We start from the raw sequence: 18,259 nt of genomic DNA on the forward strand, positions 1-18,259 counted from the left end.
TTAGAGCATATTTAATCATATATGTTCTAAATTTGTAATTGGTCAATTAATATCTTTAATTGGATAAATGAGAATAACTATTATATTTACATATTCCATTATAACTAATAATTAGAACTTAATTTATAAGTATCAATGATTTAAATTATAATAATATTGCATATTAACATTTATAAAAAAATATTATATGTATTTTTTAATTATCTTTAATTTTTAAACAAATTAAAAAAATAAAAAAGGAAGACTGGGCTACGGATTAAGGACAGGTTGGCTTGCCTTTGACTCGCCAGTTTGAAGAGCTAGGCGGATTGGGCCAAGGTGGGTTGGTGGTTGGAAACTTCAACCCAGCCCACCCTTTTCTTAACGGGTTGACGGGTTGGCTCGGCAAGCTAGACTCGCTTTGACATCCTTAATGGTTTCTTCTCCATTCATAGTACGTGTCACTTGAGGGCAGGAAAATAATTTTACCTCTATCATGACTATCTTTTTAATTGTAAGAGACTTTGGATACCCAAAGGTTCTTTAAGAGCACCACTCATTATAGAGGCACATGAGTAGATTTTAGTGGGGCACTTTAGGGCCATAAAGACTTTTTTAAGTCTTGGAAAAACACTGCTTTTTGCCTCATATGAGGAAGCGTGTTGAGAGCCATTATTAGAGTTGAATAGTATGCAAGAAGGCCAAGTTTAAGGCTTATCTCCATGGCCTTTACATTCTTTTACCCATGCCTTTTTTTTGTCTTGGATAGACATTTCAATGGATTTTTGTCCCAGCGCACCCGATGACAGGTCGATCTGGGCTTCGACCCCGATTTAATCTTGACCATGTCCTATCTCAATCTATAATGACGAGTAACGTCCAAGCCCAACCTTCCCCAGACTAGGGTCCCACATCCAGGCCCAACTTCGTTATAACAATGTGAAGCCCAATCCAACTTGAATCTGTCTTTGGCGCAGAAGACATGCCAACGATCGCCTTGCATGTAGGAATCAACACCGCTTCAGCCTTCGCACTCTAGATCGTGCTCACGGATCCAGGGAAGTTAGGAGCAAAGTATGGGCAATTTGAATATAAGAGAGAAACAATCTCGAATTGCATGTGGAGTAGAAGAAGGCATCATAAAAATTACGCATTATCTTGACGCTGATTGAAATTACTTCAACAACTTCCTAAATCTCGTGCTCATCGCACATAGGAAGTGAATGGCTGACTCGTCGGCCATCGTTCAACTCGTCGACAAGAACAATTTCATACTAGGGCTTCCAAGGACATGGAAAGGTAAGGACTCTATATTTGTGGTCTTTGATAAGGTTCCTAATATGGTTCATTTTATTCCATGCAACAAGGTAGATGATATAAGATTCATTACAAATGTCTTCTTTAAGGAAGTGATTTTGCAAATTTGTAGTCGAATTCTCTCTATAAAGGGAAGATTATGAGCCCATGACTCCTCAAGAGCATTAAGGACCTTCCAAGGAGAATCACAAGGAATATAACTAGAAGGGAGGCCTTTAATCATCTTTCTTGTCTTTAATTTTCATTTCTTAAAGTTAACTTTTCTAATGTTGACTTGACCTTCATATAAGTAGCACCATAAGTGAACTGGAATGGGTTCAACAACATCCAAAACCTCAATGCATGCAACAAAGAAGTGTGTGGATCAATTCCACCAAAGTTGGGATTGGATCCACTCTCCAATGGATCGGATACAAAGCTCATTAATCGGATTTGCCTCTCACTCATACACTCATGGATTGGTTCCAAACAGGTTAGGATCGAATCCATCTCTCATCATGCTCTGTTGGATTGGATCCAAGGTGATGGGATTGGATCCCTCTTCACGTTAGTGTCTTGGTTCCACCTTCTTGAATCCTTTTTTCTCCATCAACAAAAGAGTTCTTTACATCTTCAACCATGAACCATGACCTTCATGTCTTCACTACTATCTTGCTGTGTAGGGAATCTCACACAGACCATTGAATAATGTAGGGTAAAATGATATTTACATAAGGTATACCCTCAAATCACCTTCATGAACGCAAGATTGAAAAATCATCCCATCCTGCAAATCATCACCTTTCCTTGCTCTCACATGTACTAAAACGAACATGCATCTCACCTTCTAATTCATCATTGTTCTTCCTTGCAAGTAATGAATGTATTTCAAACAAACACAACCTTAGATTTTAAAAATATAAGAGATAGGTTGTAACATAGATGATTTAGTCGTTTTATTTTATTCATGTATTGTATAAATATAAAAAAATTAATTTATTAATCTAACTATTAATCATTCTTGTTTTTTTTTCCTGTATTTGGTGCATTCACTCGTTTGTCTAACTGTGATTCTCAAATAGTAAAATTCATTCTATAAAAAGTATTGCCGATATAACTTAGTTTTGAAATTTAATAAAACAAAGTTTATTCATGAACCCTTTCTAAAAAGAATTTCAAAATAGAAGATTATTACCTTCTAACGGGAGATCTACCTTTCTGTATCAACCAATATTTTTTTATCTTATAAGTTTTGCATAGGTTAGAAAAGGGGTTGTTTATCGTGAAAATAAAATTGTAAGGAAAACTAATATTCTATTTTTGGTATGTAGTGTATGTACAAGTAGTGGGGTGGAAAACGAAAAGTGAGGTAGGTGTGAATAATTTGCAGTGCTATAGTTGGCATGTGAGTGAGCCTTCACTGTGTGTACAGTACCTTATTTTGCAGTACATGGCCTACTGTCACTAAAAGACAGATTCACCTATTCTTAATTCCTCATAATACTGTATTACTTGACTCACTCAAACCAGACATGTGCATTCAAAACTCAACCCACACTCATAAGGATAAGAAGTAAACCATAGAAAGTGGAAGGAAAATGGGTAGTGAGTAGTGGCTAGTAATTTAAGTTAGTTTATTTAACATCTGGCAACACATTAGGTGTCTAAAGAAGATTCCAACACCACAATAAGCGGGGAAATAAGTGTGTATTTGACTTTGAGGTTTTAGAATAAGATAGGGTAAAAAGGTTGATTGGTGAAAGGAGGTTTCAGCATGTTTTCAGAAGTAGCTAATGTGAAAAGAACATGTTCTTTTTTGTGATTGAAAATTTTACGTATAAAATTGACACGTGAAGTTGTGTGTTGGAAGTGAAAACAAAAGCAATTACTAGGCACAGTTGTGTGCAGAATGAGGAGCCCATGTGGGTTGTGTTGAGTTGGGTCACACTACACAACAACACAACACAACACATGATTCAAATTTTCATTGCATCCTAGGACCCGCCACCGACACCCCTGTCGCTTCTCTTCTCCCCTTTTCTAACTAATTAAATTTCTCTCTCTATGTATCACCACTTTCAGAAACGCTTCATGCATTTCAACAATCTTTCCTCATTTTTCTTCTGAATGCAACACTTTTAAATGATTTAAATACACTTAAAACTATTGTCTGATATAAAAAAGTGAAGTTTTGCCTGTTGGTTAATTTTTTTAATTGGTGTGGATGGTTGTAGAGAAAAGAAAGAAAGAATAATATTAGCGTGGGCTACCAACTTTTCCTCTGTTTTTTGATTTTACCCTTTACGGCTATATTGATTTGAGAGAAGTCGGGTTTCTTCTCTCTCTTTCTCTCTCTCTGTCCCACTGCACTTCAGTTTAAATGTGAATCCATCCCTAGTGGCTCCATTACTCTCTCTCTCTTTCTCTCTCTCTTGTGTTCATTCATTAGCAGAGGAAGCATAGAGCGATGATGTCGCTCAACATGGCGGTTGTGCTGTGTTTTTCTCTGTTTGCCATGGTTGCTGTCGCTGAAGATCCGTACAGGTTCTTCAACTGGAATGTTACTTACGGAGACATTTATCCACTTGGTGTTCGCCAACAGGTTCTTCTCTCTTCCTATGTTTCGTATATTTGTGTTGTGTTGGAGGATCTCATTCGTATGTATCACGCATACACATACAGGGAATACTTATCAACGGTCAATTCCCAGGTCCAGACATTCATTCTGTTACCAACGACAACCTCATCATCAATGTCTTCAACAGTTTGGACCAACCCTTTCTCCTATCCTGGTAATAATCGATACTTCTTATGCTTTCTTTCCATTCGATTCCAACTCCAAATCTTCTACCTCAGAGAATGCCTTAACAGATCTCATCTCTATTTATAAAAATATCACAATCAAACAAGTTACTGTTATTTATTTATTATTTATGTTTCTCAATACGTATTCAATTCCATTAAGCTAACTCTTCAATCCTTTGATACCACATTTTGGATAAAATAGATATACATATAGCTATATAATGTTATCACTAATTGCATTTTTTGAAAGCTCATATTATATGTAAATTGAACTGATTTAATTTAACATTTGTAAATTATTTTTATATTATATGTAAAGACTTTATAAAAATTTATAGACTTGTCTACTAAACAAGTATTATGAATGATATCAGCCTACTGGTTTATCATATATAAACAGTTAAGAAGATGAATATTTTCAGATACACGCGAAATTCATTTTCGTTATATCTTAAATTTCAATAATCTAAATTGTTAAATTAGAACTTCAATCTATAATAAACGTTTTAGAAAATTTGAATTTATTTAATTTAGCATATACACTGTATATTTTTTAAAATATAAGTAAACACGGCCTATGAAATTACTTGACTGGAACATTACAATTTGATATGTATAATTCCTAAGATAGTTTCAAAATAATTAAGTTATAAAAAACTAAATCCATTGAAAAATTGATCGAACAGAAGACCTCCGTGGATCATTATGTTCAGAATGAGTTGATTTGAGTGAAAAGAAATTGATTCCTGTGATAGAAATAGATTTTTTTTTTTTTTTTATGTTGGCACCGAAAGAGAAAAATATTTAGGGGATTATTGTAGCAGATGAAAGATGGTGATCGTTTTAGATCTATGATTCCATAAAAGTAGCTTTGCAAATCACAATGAAGAAGGCGAAACAGTGTATGATTATGAGTTTGATTTTCTGTAATTGCTTAGCTAAGAAGCCAATAATTTATATTGTGGGCCCAATTACTTATCTATGCTTCGCTGTTCTCCGCTGGAGATTGATTATCACTTGATTTTTCTTTTTGCCACTCAAAACAGAGACCTTTACTTCTTCAATTAACTTCACCTCCAACCAATCCATTCATTAAGAAGCATTAAATCCACGCTTCCGAAATAAAGTAATCTAATGAAAGAAACGTTATATCTGGCATGCTTGAAGAATTAAAAGAAAAGAAATATATATATATATATATATATATATATATATATATATATATATATATATATATATATATATATATATATATATATATATATGTTACATGTATAGTAATGGTGGTTGATTGGAAAACACAGGAACGGTGTGCAGCAGAGGAGGAACTCCTTCGAAGACGGGGTTTCGGGAACAACGTGTCCGATTCCACCGGGAGGGAACTTCACATACATACTTCAGGTGAAGGATCAGATTGGAAGCTTCTACTATTTCCCATCTCTTGCATTCCACAAAGCCGCGGGTGGATTCGGAGGTATTAGGATTTTGAGCAGACCCAGAATTCCAGTCCCTTTCGACGATCCCGCCGGTGATTACACTGTCCTCATTGGAGATTGGTACAAGTTGAACCACACGGTACCATCATTTTTTTCTCCTCTCTCTGCCCTCCACATGCTTGCAATAATACCCCACAACTAATCTCCTCACTACCTGTCAATTCTCTTGCACCTCCCTATGTGCGCCTCAATTCAAATCCCAACTAACTTTCTCCATGCATTACTCTCTCACTCATCTTACTATTATTGGGTGGTAGGTGCTTGCTAGCTGCCAAATGTCGTTGGAAGGGAATAGCCGCTTAAAAAAAAAAAAACACTTCTTTTTGACATTTGTGTCTCTTAAGCAAATCAACTTCTTGGTTAAATAAAAAAAGTGTTTCTATTATGTTGAACTTTTCTGTTGTTTGAAATATTAATCAGGGATTGGATAAATGGTGACCCTTGTGTTTTTTTTTTTTTTTTCACAGGATTTGCGGGCTATTCTTGATGGAGGTAGCAAGCTGCCTTTCCCTGATGGAATCCTCATCAATGGTCGTGGCTCTAACGGAGCATCTTTCAATGTGGAACAAGGTATGCATGCGTAAATCAGATCACTTAAAATCGAACAACCTTCTCCTGCAACTTGTTAAACACGATTCATATAAATGTGTTTAGCTTTGCTCATCCCATGTCTACATTACATGAGCTCTTTTGTCTTATTCACGATAAAGATCATCGTTGTTTCCACTATTGAAGTAAAAACAAAGTTGTACATAACCTAAGCCAGAGTAATTTATGAGAGAAATAAATAACGTATGTTTCGGGGCACACGCAGGAAAAACGTACAGGCTGAGAATATCAAATGTGGGGTTGGAAAATTCCCTGAATTTCCGCATACAGAACCACAAATTAAAGCTGGTAGAAGTGGAAGGAACGCACACGGTTCAAACAACCTACTCATCTCTTGACGTGCACGTGGGCCAGTCTTACTCTGTTCTGGTCACTGCGGATCAACCCGCTCAGGACTATTACATCGTGGTTTCTTCTCGATTTACATCTACAGTTCTCACCTCCACTGCCATTCTTCGCTACAGCAACTCCGCAGGCCCAGTATCAGGCCCACCCCCTGGTGGACCTACCATTCAGATTGATTGGTCTCTCAACCAGGCCCGCTCCATCAGGTATCTTCTTTTTTTGTCAAATTCGTTACTTTTGTTTATGCGCTATGCAGTGAAGCTGAGGAACCTAAATGGTTGTTTCAGGACGAACCTGACAGCAAGTGGACCAAGGCCGAACCCGCAAGGATCGTACCACTACGGTCTGATAAACACGACGAGGACCATCATACTGTCGAGTTCAGCTGGTATAGTGAACGGCAAACAAAGATACGGAATCAACAGCGTCTCTTACCTTGCTCCAGACACTCCTCTTAAGCTCGCCGACTACTTCAAAATCTCAGGTGTTTTCCGTGTCGGAAGCATTTCTGACAGGCCCACTGGTGGTGGCATTTACCTTGACACATCTGTTTTGCAAACCGACTACAGAACATTTGTGGAGATTGTCATCCAAAACGACGAAGACGTCATTCAGAGCTATCATCTCGATGGCTACTCTTTCTTTGTGGTTGGGTGAGTCATCATCGCTCATCTACCATTATTCATTCATATACTTGGTCAACTTCTTGTTCGCCACCATAAGTTGTGAAACGTTTATGGTGTGTTTATGCGTAGTATGGACGGAGGACAGTGGACAGCTGCTAGCAGGAACCAGTACAATCTTCGCGATGCAGTTTCGCGGTCCACCACTCAGGTGCGAATAATAGGCATTCTGTCTCAACAAAAGAGTATTTACTGATCAAAATATTTGATAATGTGGTTATTGGTGCATGCAGGTATATCCCAAGTCATGGACTGCTATCTATATTGCTCTTGACAATGTGGGAATGTGGAACTTGAGATCTGAATTTTGGGCACGGCAATACCTTGGTCAACAGTTTTACATGCGCGTTTATACAACATCAACCTCAATCAGAGATGAATATCCTGTTCCCAAGAATGCACTGCTTTGTGGTAGAGCAAGTGGGAGACACACTCGACCCCTTTGAGCTGCCAATATCAAAAGCAGTTTACTTTTCTGCTTCCGATTTTTGAATTTATTTGTTTGGGTAATTTATGTTATTATTGATGGTATGATTACGACGGACATGTATGATTTAAGCCACAGGTGACCCCAGCTCGAGGTCACGTTAATTCTTTCCCAGAAAAAAGAAGAAGAAAGAAACAATATTCTATTCTCTTTGTAATTTTCCGAATTTACTGTTTTTATTGCATATTAATATTGGCATTTAGGTGGTGGCAAGTGTAATTCATTCAGCATTGGTAGTTTCTTCTCAGATGGATTGAAAATAGTGAGAGCACTTGTATTCCTTTACATTTTACGTGTCCAAACACACAACTTTAATATTAATCTTTCAAACCAAGTCATTAGCCATCATCGATACCATGGCAGAGAAGGTATAGACGGATGATATATTTGTCATTGTGAAAATTAAGCATTTTCTGAAACTAAATTAGCATAAGTAGCCACTGATTACAAAGGCAATATTGATAGATAGTGGCAGAAATTACACTCCATCGAGAAATCATTTAATTAATTTAAATGTTTAAAATACATGAAATAAATATATATTTAAATTTGGATGGAGATTGAACTCACAAAAAATTAAAATAGAAAGACCAAAATTAGATATAAGAATTAAAAAGAAAAAAAAATATAATTTAGCTTTTATTAATTTGGTGGTTTATTCCTAGGTTTTAACTTTTAATTTGCTAATCATTAGGTTTGTTTAATGCGCTTTATAAATTTGAATATTGAAAAATAGATTTTAGAATTTGAATACAAATAAAATTAATTAACTGTTTATTGAAAACCAAATATAAAAACATAGGAAAAATGTGTTGAGGAGAAAATATAAATAAAAGGAAGCACAATAAGAAAGGGAAGTTAATTTAAAAATCTGAAGTAACAAAATCGAAAAATAGGTAAACCCGCGCAGTGAAGGTGTTTGTGTGGAGTGTGCAGTGAAGCAAGTAGGTTATTGAGAATGGAGGAGCATAAGCAGGAAGAAAGCATGAAGCATTTGGGTGAAGAAGAAGGAGAAGAAGAATCGGTATCAGAATCGGTGCGGGATTTACCCTCCGACGCCGTGAAGGAGTTGCTGTCCGAAGGGGTCAGTTTTTGTAATTCATCTTCATTCTCTCTCTCTTCTTTCTCTTCTGCTAACTGCTATTTCACATCACATCACAGGTATGCGCCCGTTGCATCTTTCGCCTCTTCGGCCTCCAAGGCCGCGTCTACGCTTCTTCTCCTTCCCTTTCTTCTGTCTCTTCACTCTCCGCCACCACACATCAACTTTGCACACTTTGCTTCGGTATTCTGCAGTTCACATATTATTCAGACGACACCCAAACCCTCCTTCAAAATCAGAACCTCCCACTTCTCATTGCTGACACCGTTAAACGACACGCCTATCAGTTCCATACCTTTTCCCTTGAAGTTTCCATCCCACCGATCATTCTCAGCAATGATAACTCTCTTCGGTTACAATTCTACTTCATGCTCCTTTACTTTTTATTTTTGTATTTGTACTTGTGCCTTTCTATTCCTCCTTATTACTATTGTTTGCCTTCGCGTTTAATATTCATAGGAGTGTCTTATATTTGTTTAATTTTGTAGCTCATATATGAAAACCAAATTCGGGTCTCAATCTTGGTTCCAAGAAAACTTGCACACTGGATGCATATCTACAAAGGATGCCTTAAAATTTTCTCTAATATATCCTCTTGAAAATCTTCTGGTCAGTCATTTTTTCGTTTCAGTCAAGAGGTTTATGTTTTGGTCCATTTGTTTTCCAATGACCCTTTACAGAAATTTATTTTTGCAGGAATGTAAATCGAGTATGGGCCCTTTCCGCATTCGTTTGACCTACACTCACACAAAAGCATCGAAGGGGGATCAGAACCGGTCAGATAGTGCCGAGACTTGCAAGAGAAGAAAAATAGGCATGCCCAAGTTTATTATTGATCCTGTGTGTTGTTTTTTAGTTGCTGTTTTTATGAAGAAACTGAGAACATCTGACATTGACGCATGAAATTGAGCTGTTACTTTGTGGTTGCGTACAGTATTGTGCCTTTCAGTCTGACTGTTTCAGAATTCAGGACAAAGTAAAAACCAACGAATTCTTGAGTATTGTGATATGTTAATAAAATGGATTTCTCTTGCATTGATATTACCTTTTGTGCCGGTGAATAACCTTTTTCAAAGTATAATACCGCTATAATGAAATTCTATTCCAGACAAAGGAATTGTTTATTTTATAGTTATGCTAGTTTTCCTCTGGAAGCATGCTTTGCAATAAACCAATGGTTACTATTGACTGATTACTGTGAGGAGTATTCCCTGTACATTAAAGGGACTGCCATTCATTGAGCTTCAGAATTTCTGCACTTTAAAAATTAACATCTTATTATGTAACCAATAACCATTATATAGCTGGTCCCATTTTCCCATGAGTTTTCATTGATTGACCTTTTGGACTCTGAAACATATTCTTAGATTTATTTTGTTTTCCTTTGACTAGTTTTTGGCTGTAACATATGCTTAGATTGTCTATATGTCTAAGGTGTAGACAGACATTGCCTTTGATTTTACACTTTTCATTGACCTTTTGGACACTGCAGCCTTTTTCTTTTTCTGGTAGAAAAAGTGCCATAAGATTGATTTCCTTTAAATTTGACTAGTTTTTGGCTCTAACATATGGTTGGATTGTCTATAGGTCTGAGGTGTATACAAACACTGCCTGTGATTTTACAGTTTCTTACATCAACCATTTCATTTTATTTTAATATTTTATAGGAGAGTCCAATGTTGTTGCAGAAATACCTGTTGGCAATTCACTTGAGAATGATTCCTCTGACGGCTGTGAATTCTTGCTAGAAAAGGTCAATTTGAATTCATTGTCTATTTTGCTATTTAGATTTTCTATGATTCTATCGCTAACTTTGCTTTCCTTTCTTTTAAGGCAAACGAGCCTTGCCATTTTACTTTCTATTGCTACAGGACGCCTTTCTATTTTGGTGGAAGATACCTGAAGGTAATGAATTTGTTATCCTCCCCCAATCTTCCTAATTGGACATTTGGACTGGCATTCTGAAGTCATTACATGTATCAATGGCATACATGTTTTTTACTCCAGCAATGTTTTAAGACATCATAAATGTTGCATTTCTTTATCCAAATGCCACACTTACAGTTTTACATGTTCTGATATGTCATATGGCATGATAGACATATTGAATATGTGGAGGTATTTATGTGATACTTAATGTAAACTGCAAGTTCGCTTTATGCACTTTCCCATGTATAGGTGAAATAAATTAATTGATCAATTCTCACACAAAAAATAGATTCTTTATGTAATGGAATATAATTTCCTTTATTTGGTCTAGATATAATCATATAACTATAATTTCCAAACCAATGATAGACAAAGAGTGAATATTTCTTGTGCAAATTCAAATTTATGTGTTTACTTTCATGGCAGTATTCACGGAATGTGAGTCAAACATGCTGGATCATTGATGATGAAAGAATGGGAGAAGCCTCGGTTGAAGTACTGTCTATTCTTCCTGGCAATAGCTGTTGTCTTTTATGTTTCCTTTTAATGTTGATTGTGAAAGGTGACAACAATGCTTTAAATCATTGTAGGAAATAATTGGTGGAAAAATCCTCCAAGCCTGCCAAGGTGATAGTTTTAAGTTTCACGCTGCAGGCAGAGAAGATATCGATGTACTGAATTTATGGTTGTGTCCTTTTAAAAAGTTTATCAATGAATGAACTTATCTGATATGGAACTGTTCTAGGTCCGAATGTTGGGTCCAGGCAGGCCCTTTCTTGTTGAGGTGCAAAATGCACGGCATATCCCATCTGAACTGTTTGTAAAAGATGTAGAGAGAAAGATAAATAACATGGAGAATAAATTGGTAATGCTGCGGCTGAACTGGTGATGTTTCTCTATCTTTTTATTTCATGATTACTAAATTCATAATATCATATGTTTGTGTAGGTTAGGGTGAAAAATCTGAAACTTGTTGGTAGTGAAGGCTGGGACCTTATGCGTGAAGGTGAAGCAGAGAAGCAGGTCTTTCATCTAGATTCTTAATAACTAGTTACTTTTATTTCTTTGTTGATCTCTTACAGCTTTCATTCATCCATTGTTTTATCTATATATGCGTCCTAACAATTACAATCTTACAACTATGTAGAAACAATATGCTGCTTTAGTGTGGATATCTCGTCCTCTAAAGGATGAAGATTTTCAATGTATTTCTTCACACAAGGATTTGGTAAGCTTTATGTTGTGTGTATTACTTGTTATCAAACATGCATTTTGTATTAAATGTTTAACTTAAACGTAAAAAAGCATAAACCGTGTTGTTTTTTGTATCTGCGTCATTTGACTTTCGCTGAGTAGCTCTACGACATGCATGTCTGTTTTTGTAACGCATCTGATTGTATTTATGTCATTTAAGCCTTTGATTTATCCATTATGTACTTCTATATGGATGTCAATTTAGTTCCTCCTGAGGTAGAAGCCTTCCTAAGCTTCACCCTCTAAAATCTTCTCTATACAAACCCACTTCTCTCATATTCCCCTCCTTGTCTACTCTATACACTTCCCAATCAGGCTAGAATTACCCTTTCCAGCCTAAATTTGCAACCTGGTCATTCAGTTTGCTCTCCATGCTCCCTCCTATCCTAACCACCCCTCCCATTGCTGTGACTCCTCCATTGTCCTTACCTTCCAGTTTACCCTCTTGCCTTATCAACTTCGTTCCTCACTTTTTCCTTGTATTGACCTGGGTGGGTCAACCACGGCCTGTCACCTTTTCTCTCTTTGGATCATGCTCGCTGGATTTTTTGCATTTAATAATAGCTTTTGTTTTAATTTGTAAATGTGGTAACCAGAATTTCTTTCTTATTTGAGCAGAAAGTTTTGCAGCGGACCCCAATAAGGGTGCTACATCGTCGCAGTCCTTTAGAACGGGAAAAGATTATTCATTGGTAGGATCTCCTATATATTGATAGTTATATGCTACGTTTACTATATAAAAGCTGCATTCAGATACGTGTCTGAAATTTCACCACCCCTTACTGTTTCTCAAATCTTAGGATGAAAATAGAGGCAATTGCTGGAAGTTCCCAATATTTTCTTCTGCACCTATGTACACAGGTAATCTTATATTATCCCTTATATAAATGAAGTTTCAGTGACTGAACTACTTTTTAAACGGAGCTTAAGTTATGGTTTCAAGTTTTAGCACCTCAAACTTTATAACTCCATGGTCTATATACTTTTTACATTTTATTGGAAATGAATGGTGAACAATATTTGTCAAGTAAATATTACAGAGGCCATGCAAAAGAATTTATGGGTGGACATAAAGGATTTATTACATAGGCCATGTAACTACCACTTCTGTCTTCTGAGTGCATAATAAGTTTGTACTTTTACAGGCTGGGACCTATATCAAGGAATTTGTTCATGGAGATCTTGGACGCACCCATCCTAGGTACGAGATACGATACTTTCAATTTATGGGAATTTATTTGGAACACGTTACCATGTTGTCAAGTGCCTTATTTACTGTGGTTTTGCAGCATTGGATCAATTTTGGGTTGCAGAGCTGAAATTTTGCAACTTGATGTCACAGACATAAAAATGGAATGTTTCCTGACATAAATCCGATTTTAAATCATGGCTGCTAGACTTTGGAGTGGGCAGTACTATGATGAGAGATAGACACATGTGCATCTTCAAGTAGAGCTACTTCCAGTAGTGTATCTTTTCGTACAGACTACCCTCTTATTTCGTTCCCCTTACATTAGTGCCCTTGAGCAACGTAGAAAAAAGGAGTCCTAATTATTACAACTTTATGATGTAGGTTTACGGTTAGTTTAGTTTGAATTTGTGTAGAATTGATTTTTTGAAAAGAATTATTTGTTAAGGTTTTATGTAGATTGTAAAGTATAATTACTTTTGAACGTAACATTTTAAACAACTTGCTGTGCAATTTAATTGGATGTCGCATAATATCAGGATTGTGTAAAGTTAGTCATGTTTGGTTTTATTCTCTGAAATTACACATAATAATAATAATATGAACCACTAGTAAATGGAATCGTGTTCGATGTTAATGTTTAAAAAAAAGCAATGCTCTTACGTGTTTCAACAGAGGTCCCTACCTCCATTTGAATAAAACAGGATCATATACAACATAGTTGGTAACATTTTGTAATGATACTACTACGACACTTTACGTGGGTTGGCCTACCCCAAAAAGTGAAATCACAAGGATTTGTCCTGCTGTCCACCAATGCAGTTCCTTTGTTTTCAAGGTGTTTCACTACCCTCTATCTATATCTACTCAATCCAATGTGCATCTAACATTTTGGCCATGAAACTGTACCGGTCAGCAGCTTCATCTATCTGCGGTTACCAACTAATAAAACTTAAAAACGACGTACAGCAATAAACAATGGGAATAGAAGTTAAAAAATAACCAGATCCGTATCTATTACCATTTTCTTTGTAGGACGCCCTGCACCATGCCCAGCCTTGCACTCAATGCGACCAATTATAGGGTTTGTCTGGGGACTTTTATCAACACTAGTAACGAGGACATACTGCAAGGTCTGAAAATAACTCAAAAATACCAGTCAAAGAGGGCAGCACCACCCAAAAATAATTGAGCTATGAAAAACAGACTTACTGCCAATAGCTTTAATGAATGCAATGGCACAACACGATCATCATGATCAGCAGTCAACAGCATTGTTGATGGGTACTGAATTGACTGATTAGGATGCTTTTCCCAAGGTCTCTGGACGTTATGCAATGGTGAGTACCTAAAACAAGGTATTGTAGAAAATCATAACGATACTCAATGTTTAATATTGCCCGCAGTATCCACACTACTTACACGCTGCCCCCATACAAATCATCACTAAAATAAATAAATAAATATTATTAACAGAAACATCATATTTGCACTCAAAATATAAAAATATTGTTATATTTCATGATACGTATAACCATGCTCACTTGATTAGCCAATGAAATTCTTCCTCCTTGTCTGAACAACCATAATCTGTGGTCCAAGCATGACCTGAATAACAGAAACATATCAGTATGATACAAAATAACACTATAGTCGAGAAAACAGAACAAAACAAACCTATTGTAAATTTGTGAAACCGTAGCATGTCCATAACACCAACATGAGCCAGCGCACAACCAAAGAGATCAGGTCTCTGCTCACAAATTGGGAGAGGTTAGAAATACAGCAAACTCAATAAAAATGCACTAACAAAATATCAGAGGACCAAACACAAGAAATGGCAAATGAATCATACTTGATTTATGCAAGCACCAACAAGAAGTCCACCATTGCTTCCACCCTCGATACATAACTTTTTGGGTTGGGTGTAACCAGAAGATACAAGGTATTCGGCTGCTGCAATGAAGTCATCAAAGCAGTTTTGCTTGTTGGCAAGGGAGCCAGCTTTGTGCCAATCCTCTCCATATTCTCCACCACCACGAATATTTGCTATGCAGAAAACAACGCCTAAATGTCTCGCCAGTACAGTACGACTGATGCTGAAATATGGTGTAAGACTGACGTTAAAGCCACCGTATCCATATAGCAGACAAGGGTGTGAACCATCCAAAACAATATCCTTTCTGCCAACAATAAACATCGGAACCTTGGTACCGTCTTTACTAGGCACAAAAACCTGAAATTTTTAAGGTACATTAGAGAATAGAACATAATAAACAGCACAGGTTCTAAGAGACGTCAACACCCATACCCATGACATGTGAAATAGACAAACAAAGGAGAACTCATCTGAGCTTCAGTGAATGTTTCTTTCTTTTTCTTTTACCTGATTGACATGAAACTCGGAGCGGTCAAACCCAGGGACAACAATCTCACGAAATATCTTCATATCAGGAACTTGTGTTCTCAGGTCGCACTGATATATGATTCCAGGAGTCAAAAAACTTGTAAAACCAATGAAAACCTCGGAATCCTCACGCCGCCCAGAAATTTCACTGACTGTGCCAATGTCAATTGGTAATTGATGTTGCAAGGAACCTGTTTCCAAGTCTCTGACTTGCAGAACATATTTCACATCACTCAAGTAGCTCACAATAAGTTGGTTACCATTTACAGCACGTGCTGACTCAAGCACATCTTTTTCAGACTCTTCGATAACATCAGTCCAAGCATTTGGTTCTTTCAAATCTACTCGAACTACTTTGTATTTTGGAGCATCTTTATTAGTTAAAAATGTAAATAAAGTGTCGTCATTTACAATGGCATGATATTGTCCATCGAATTTATCAACAAGCTTGACAAATGGAAGGAGGGAATTTTCATTCCGAAAACTTTCCAGCCCGTTTGGAAGTTCAGACAGGTCATAATAGTAAAGCTTGTTAACTGGATCACACCCTTCATCAATATAGAGAAGAACATACTGCACAATCAACAAAAAAACAAGCCAGTTTTTAGGAAATTTAGTATCATATGCATACATCGTCACAGTAATGCCCCTTGACAAAGGAAAATCATATTATGCCCAATACTACCACGTCTGACTTGCAATGCTATGAATTTAACATTAGCTCTTACAAAAAACATACGAAAGAAAAAAGAAAAAAAAAACGTAGTTCATTCTACCGGAGGTAGATATTACATGACAGTGGATTGCTTAATCGTTCTTCTGACAATAATTAGAACATTTCAAAGTTTAAGGATCCAGGACTTCACGTTACGATATGACTAAAAAAGACCAATTAAAAAAAAAAATATGTCCACATTAACATGATACATTTGATATAAACAACGACGCATCTTCGGTATTAATACTACTAAAGCCTTGAGGAAAATAACGACATAACACAGGGAGTACATTTTCATATCTTATGTACACATAATATTTAATAGTTGCAAGGCAATGACAGAAAGAGTACCTTCCCGTCTTCGGTAACACTTCCTCCAAACATATATTTAGGATTCTCAGGATCTCTCCAACACAGAATGTCTTCGGATTGATCAGTACCCAAAAAATGATAACAGAGTTCATGATGAAGGTTCGAATTAGTTTCAGTCCCAGCATCTGCTACTTCTCCAACCCTACTTACCAAACCAATCTAATCAAATCAAGTTACGAATCAAGGATATATGAAACTAACCCCACCATCATCTCCCTGAGAATGACTATGCTTAAGTTATTTACAAAAAGTAAACATTAATAACACCAAATACCAATTTCAAATTTCAATCCTAGAAAGAACACGAGAACAGAGATGACATACTTTGGAGCTGGATAGCGGCTGTAAAAGAAACCTTTGCTATCGTGCGTCCAACTAATGGAGGAAAACTTGACCTGAAACATCAATCATTAGCATGATCTTGATATGAACTATTTTCAGCAAGAGTTTCAACATTGTTTCTGCGAATCTGATATGAATGCTAACCCAGGATAAAGTATCAGGCTGAACACTCCTGTCCTGAATACGCATGACTTTTATCGTGACCCAGTCGCTACCACTGGAACTAAGTCCATAGGCCAAGAACTCAGCATCTTTGCTGACGGAGAATGTGTTGAGGGAGACAGTTCCATCTTCACTGAGCGCATTGGGATCGAGCAAAACCTCAGCCTCAGCCTCTAAACTGTGCTGCAAGTAAAGCACGCTCTGCGCCTGAAGACCCGTGTTGTGGAAGTAAAAGTACTTATTCCCACGCCGGAATGGAGCGTTGTAACGAGGATTATCAAAGAGCTCCGTTATCTTCTCCGACAGCTTCTCCCTGCACTCGCACCTCTGCAGCACCGAATCCGTCAACGCCACCTGTTTCTGCACGAACTCTTTCACTTCCTCCGCCTCCGGATTCTCCAGCCTAACAAAGCCAAATGAAAACGAAATGAAAATGAAAATGAAAATGAAAACGTAATACAATGCTGAAGTTGGTTGCATTTGCGTACCATCGGTAAGGATCGGCAATCTTGACCCCGTGGAAGTGGTCAACGACGGAGTCGTCTCTGCGAGCAGCGGGATATTGGATTGGTTGGTGCAGAGCGGAAAGAGAACCCATTGTTTTGGTGTTGGCAATTGAAGAAGATAGAAGAATAGGAAACGAACGAGATTTGAGGAAGGTTAAGGTTGTTGTCCTCCAATTTAAGGAGGCGAGATTTGAATGTTGTGTACAAGGATTTAGAATGTGGCGACTAAATGACAACATTTTTTCGTTATGCCACTTTTTACACGGAAGGAAGATAATTCCTCTCATATTCTCCTTCTTCTCAACTTATCAAATTAACCTATTTCTTATTTTTAAATAAATAAAATAATTTCAAATTTTCACTTTAGTCGCAGGTTCTGGACATGTCATTGGTTCTGTTCCATGGATGACGCCATTTTGTCTATAACATAATGTAACCATTTCACTCACCCTTACGATTTTCAAACCAAGGAATATATAAATAACTATCAAATGTCTCTTCTCCTAACTTACTTATAATAAACTAATGCTAATTATTTTGGAATTACTGAAAGGAAAGTTGTGTCACTATAACAGTTA

At 36.8% G+C, this 18,259-nt stretch overlaps 3 protein-coding genes across 4 annotated transcripts; 2 read left to right on the top strand and 1 right to left on the bottom strand.

The window, feature by feature from the left end:
• The first annotated feature begins 3,552 nt into the window (after nt 1-3,552).
• On the top strand, nt 3,553-7,985 carry LOC114194668 (L-ascorbate oxidase homolog). The gene is made up of 8 exons (XM_028085028.1): nt 3,553-3,877; nt 3,958-4,067; nt 5,385-5,655; nt 6,044-6,146; nt 6,391-6,736; nt 6,818-7,183; nt 7,286-7,364; nt 7,447-7,985. Exons 1-8 carry the CDS (start codon nt 3,743-3,745, stop codon nt 7,657-7,659), a joined length of 1,623 nt encoding a protein of 540 aa, XP_027940829.1. The 5' UTR covers nt 3,553-3,742; the 3' UTR covers nt 7,660-7,985.
• Nucleotides 7,986-8,563: 578 nt separating this feature from the next.
• LOC114194669 (putative tRNA pseudouridine synthase Pus10) lies at nt 8,564-13,626 on the top strand. 2 transcript variants are annotated; one of them, XM_028085030.1, is made up of 15 exons: nt 8,564-8,784; nt 8,862-9,154; nt 9,291-9,411; nt 9,499-9,616; nt 10,491-10,555; nt 10,636-10,707; nt 11,158-11,226; nt 11,322-11,402; nt 11,477-11,596; nt 11,680-11,754; nt 11,879-11,959; nt 12,604-12,677; nt 12,786-12,846; nt 13,131-13,186; nt 13,275-13,626. In XM_028085030.1, exons 1-15 carry the CDS (start codon nt 8,659-8,661, stop codon nt 13,354-13,356), a joined length of 1,494 nt encoding a protein of 497 aa, XP_027940831.1. In that variant the 5' UTR covers nt 8,564-8,658; the 3' UTR covers nt 13,357-13,626. The 2 variants fall into 2 exon arrangements, with proteins under 2 accessions (XP_027940831.1, XP_027940830.1); XM_028085029.1 differs by having other exon boundaries at nt 8,565-8,784; nt 10,470-10,555.
• A 138-nt stretch (nt 13,627-13,764) lies between these two features.
• LOC114194667 (prolyl endopeptidase) lies at nt 13,765-17,956 on the bottom strand. The gene is made up of 11 exons (XM_028085027.1): nt 17,664-17,956; nt 17,158-17,578; nt 16,996-17,066; nt 16,651-16,813; nt 15,561-16,154; nt 15,030-15,410; nt 14,852-14,927; nt 14,719-14,782; nt 14,387-14,522; nt 14,196-14,309; nt 13,765-14,103 (listed from the first exon to the last, which is right to left on the bottom strand). The coding sequence occupies exons 1-11, from the start codon at nt 17,918-17,920 to the stop codon at nt 14,038-14,040; spliced, it is 2,343 nt and encodes a 780-aa protein (XP_027940828.1). The 5' UTR covers nt 17,921-17,956; the 3' UTR covers nt 13,765-14,037.
• Nucleotides 17,957-18,259: the final 303 nt, after the last annotated feature.

The sequence above is a fragment of the Vigna unguiculata genome, chromosome 8 (assembly GCF_004118075.2).
Source record: "Vigna unguiculata cultivar IT97K-499-35 chromosome 8, ASM411807v1, whole genome shotgun sequence".
Lineage (NCBI taxonomy): Eukaryota > Viridiplantae > Streptophyta > Magnoliopsida > Fabales > Fabaceae > Vigna > Vigna unguiculata.

Excerpts from the sequence above, each read along its gene's own strand:
- LOC114194668 (XM_028085028.1), top strand. The coding sequence starts at position 3,743 with ATGATGTCGCTCAACATGGCGGTTGTGCTGTGTTTTTCTCTGTTTGCC. Across the intron at positions 5,656-6,043 it reads GGTACAAGTTGAACCACACG|GATTTGCGGGCTATTCTTGA; the intron begins GTACCATCATTT and ends TTTTTTTCACAG. Across the intron at positions 6,737-6,817 it reads AACCAGGCCCGCTCCATCAG|GACGAACCTGACAGCAAGTG; the intron begins GTATCTTCTTTT and ends TGGTTGTTTCAG.
- LOC114194667 (XM_028085027.1), bottom strand. The coding sequence starts at position 17,920 with ATGTTGTCATTTAGTCGCCACATTCTAAATCCTTGTACACAACATTCA. Across the intron at positions 14,928-15,029 it reads TTGGTGCTTGCATAAATCAA|AGACCTGATCTCTTTGGTTG; the intron begins GTATGATTCATT and ends ATTTGTGAGCAG. Across the intron at positions 14,104-14,195 it reads GGCGTCCTACAAAGAAAATG|ATAGATGAAGCTGCTGACCG; the intron begins GTAATAGATACG and ends TGGTAACCGCAG.
- LOC114194669 (XM_028085029.1), top strand. The coding sequence starts at position 8,659 with ATGGAGGAGCATAAGCAGGAAGAAAGCATGAAGCATTTGGGTGAAGAA. Across the intron at positions 9,617-10,469 it reads TTGCAAGAGAAGAAAAATAG|GAGAGTCCAATGTTGTTGCA; the intron begins GCATGCCCAAGT and ends AATATTTTATAG. Across the intron at positions 10,556-10,635 it reads GTGAATTCTTGCTAGAAAAG|GCAAACGAGCCTTGCCATTT; the intron begins GTCAATTTGAAT and ends CTTTCTTTTAAG.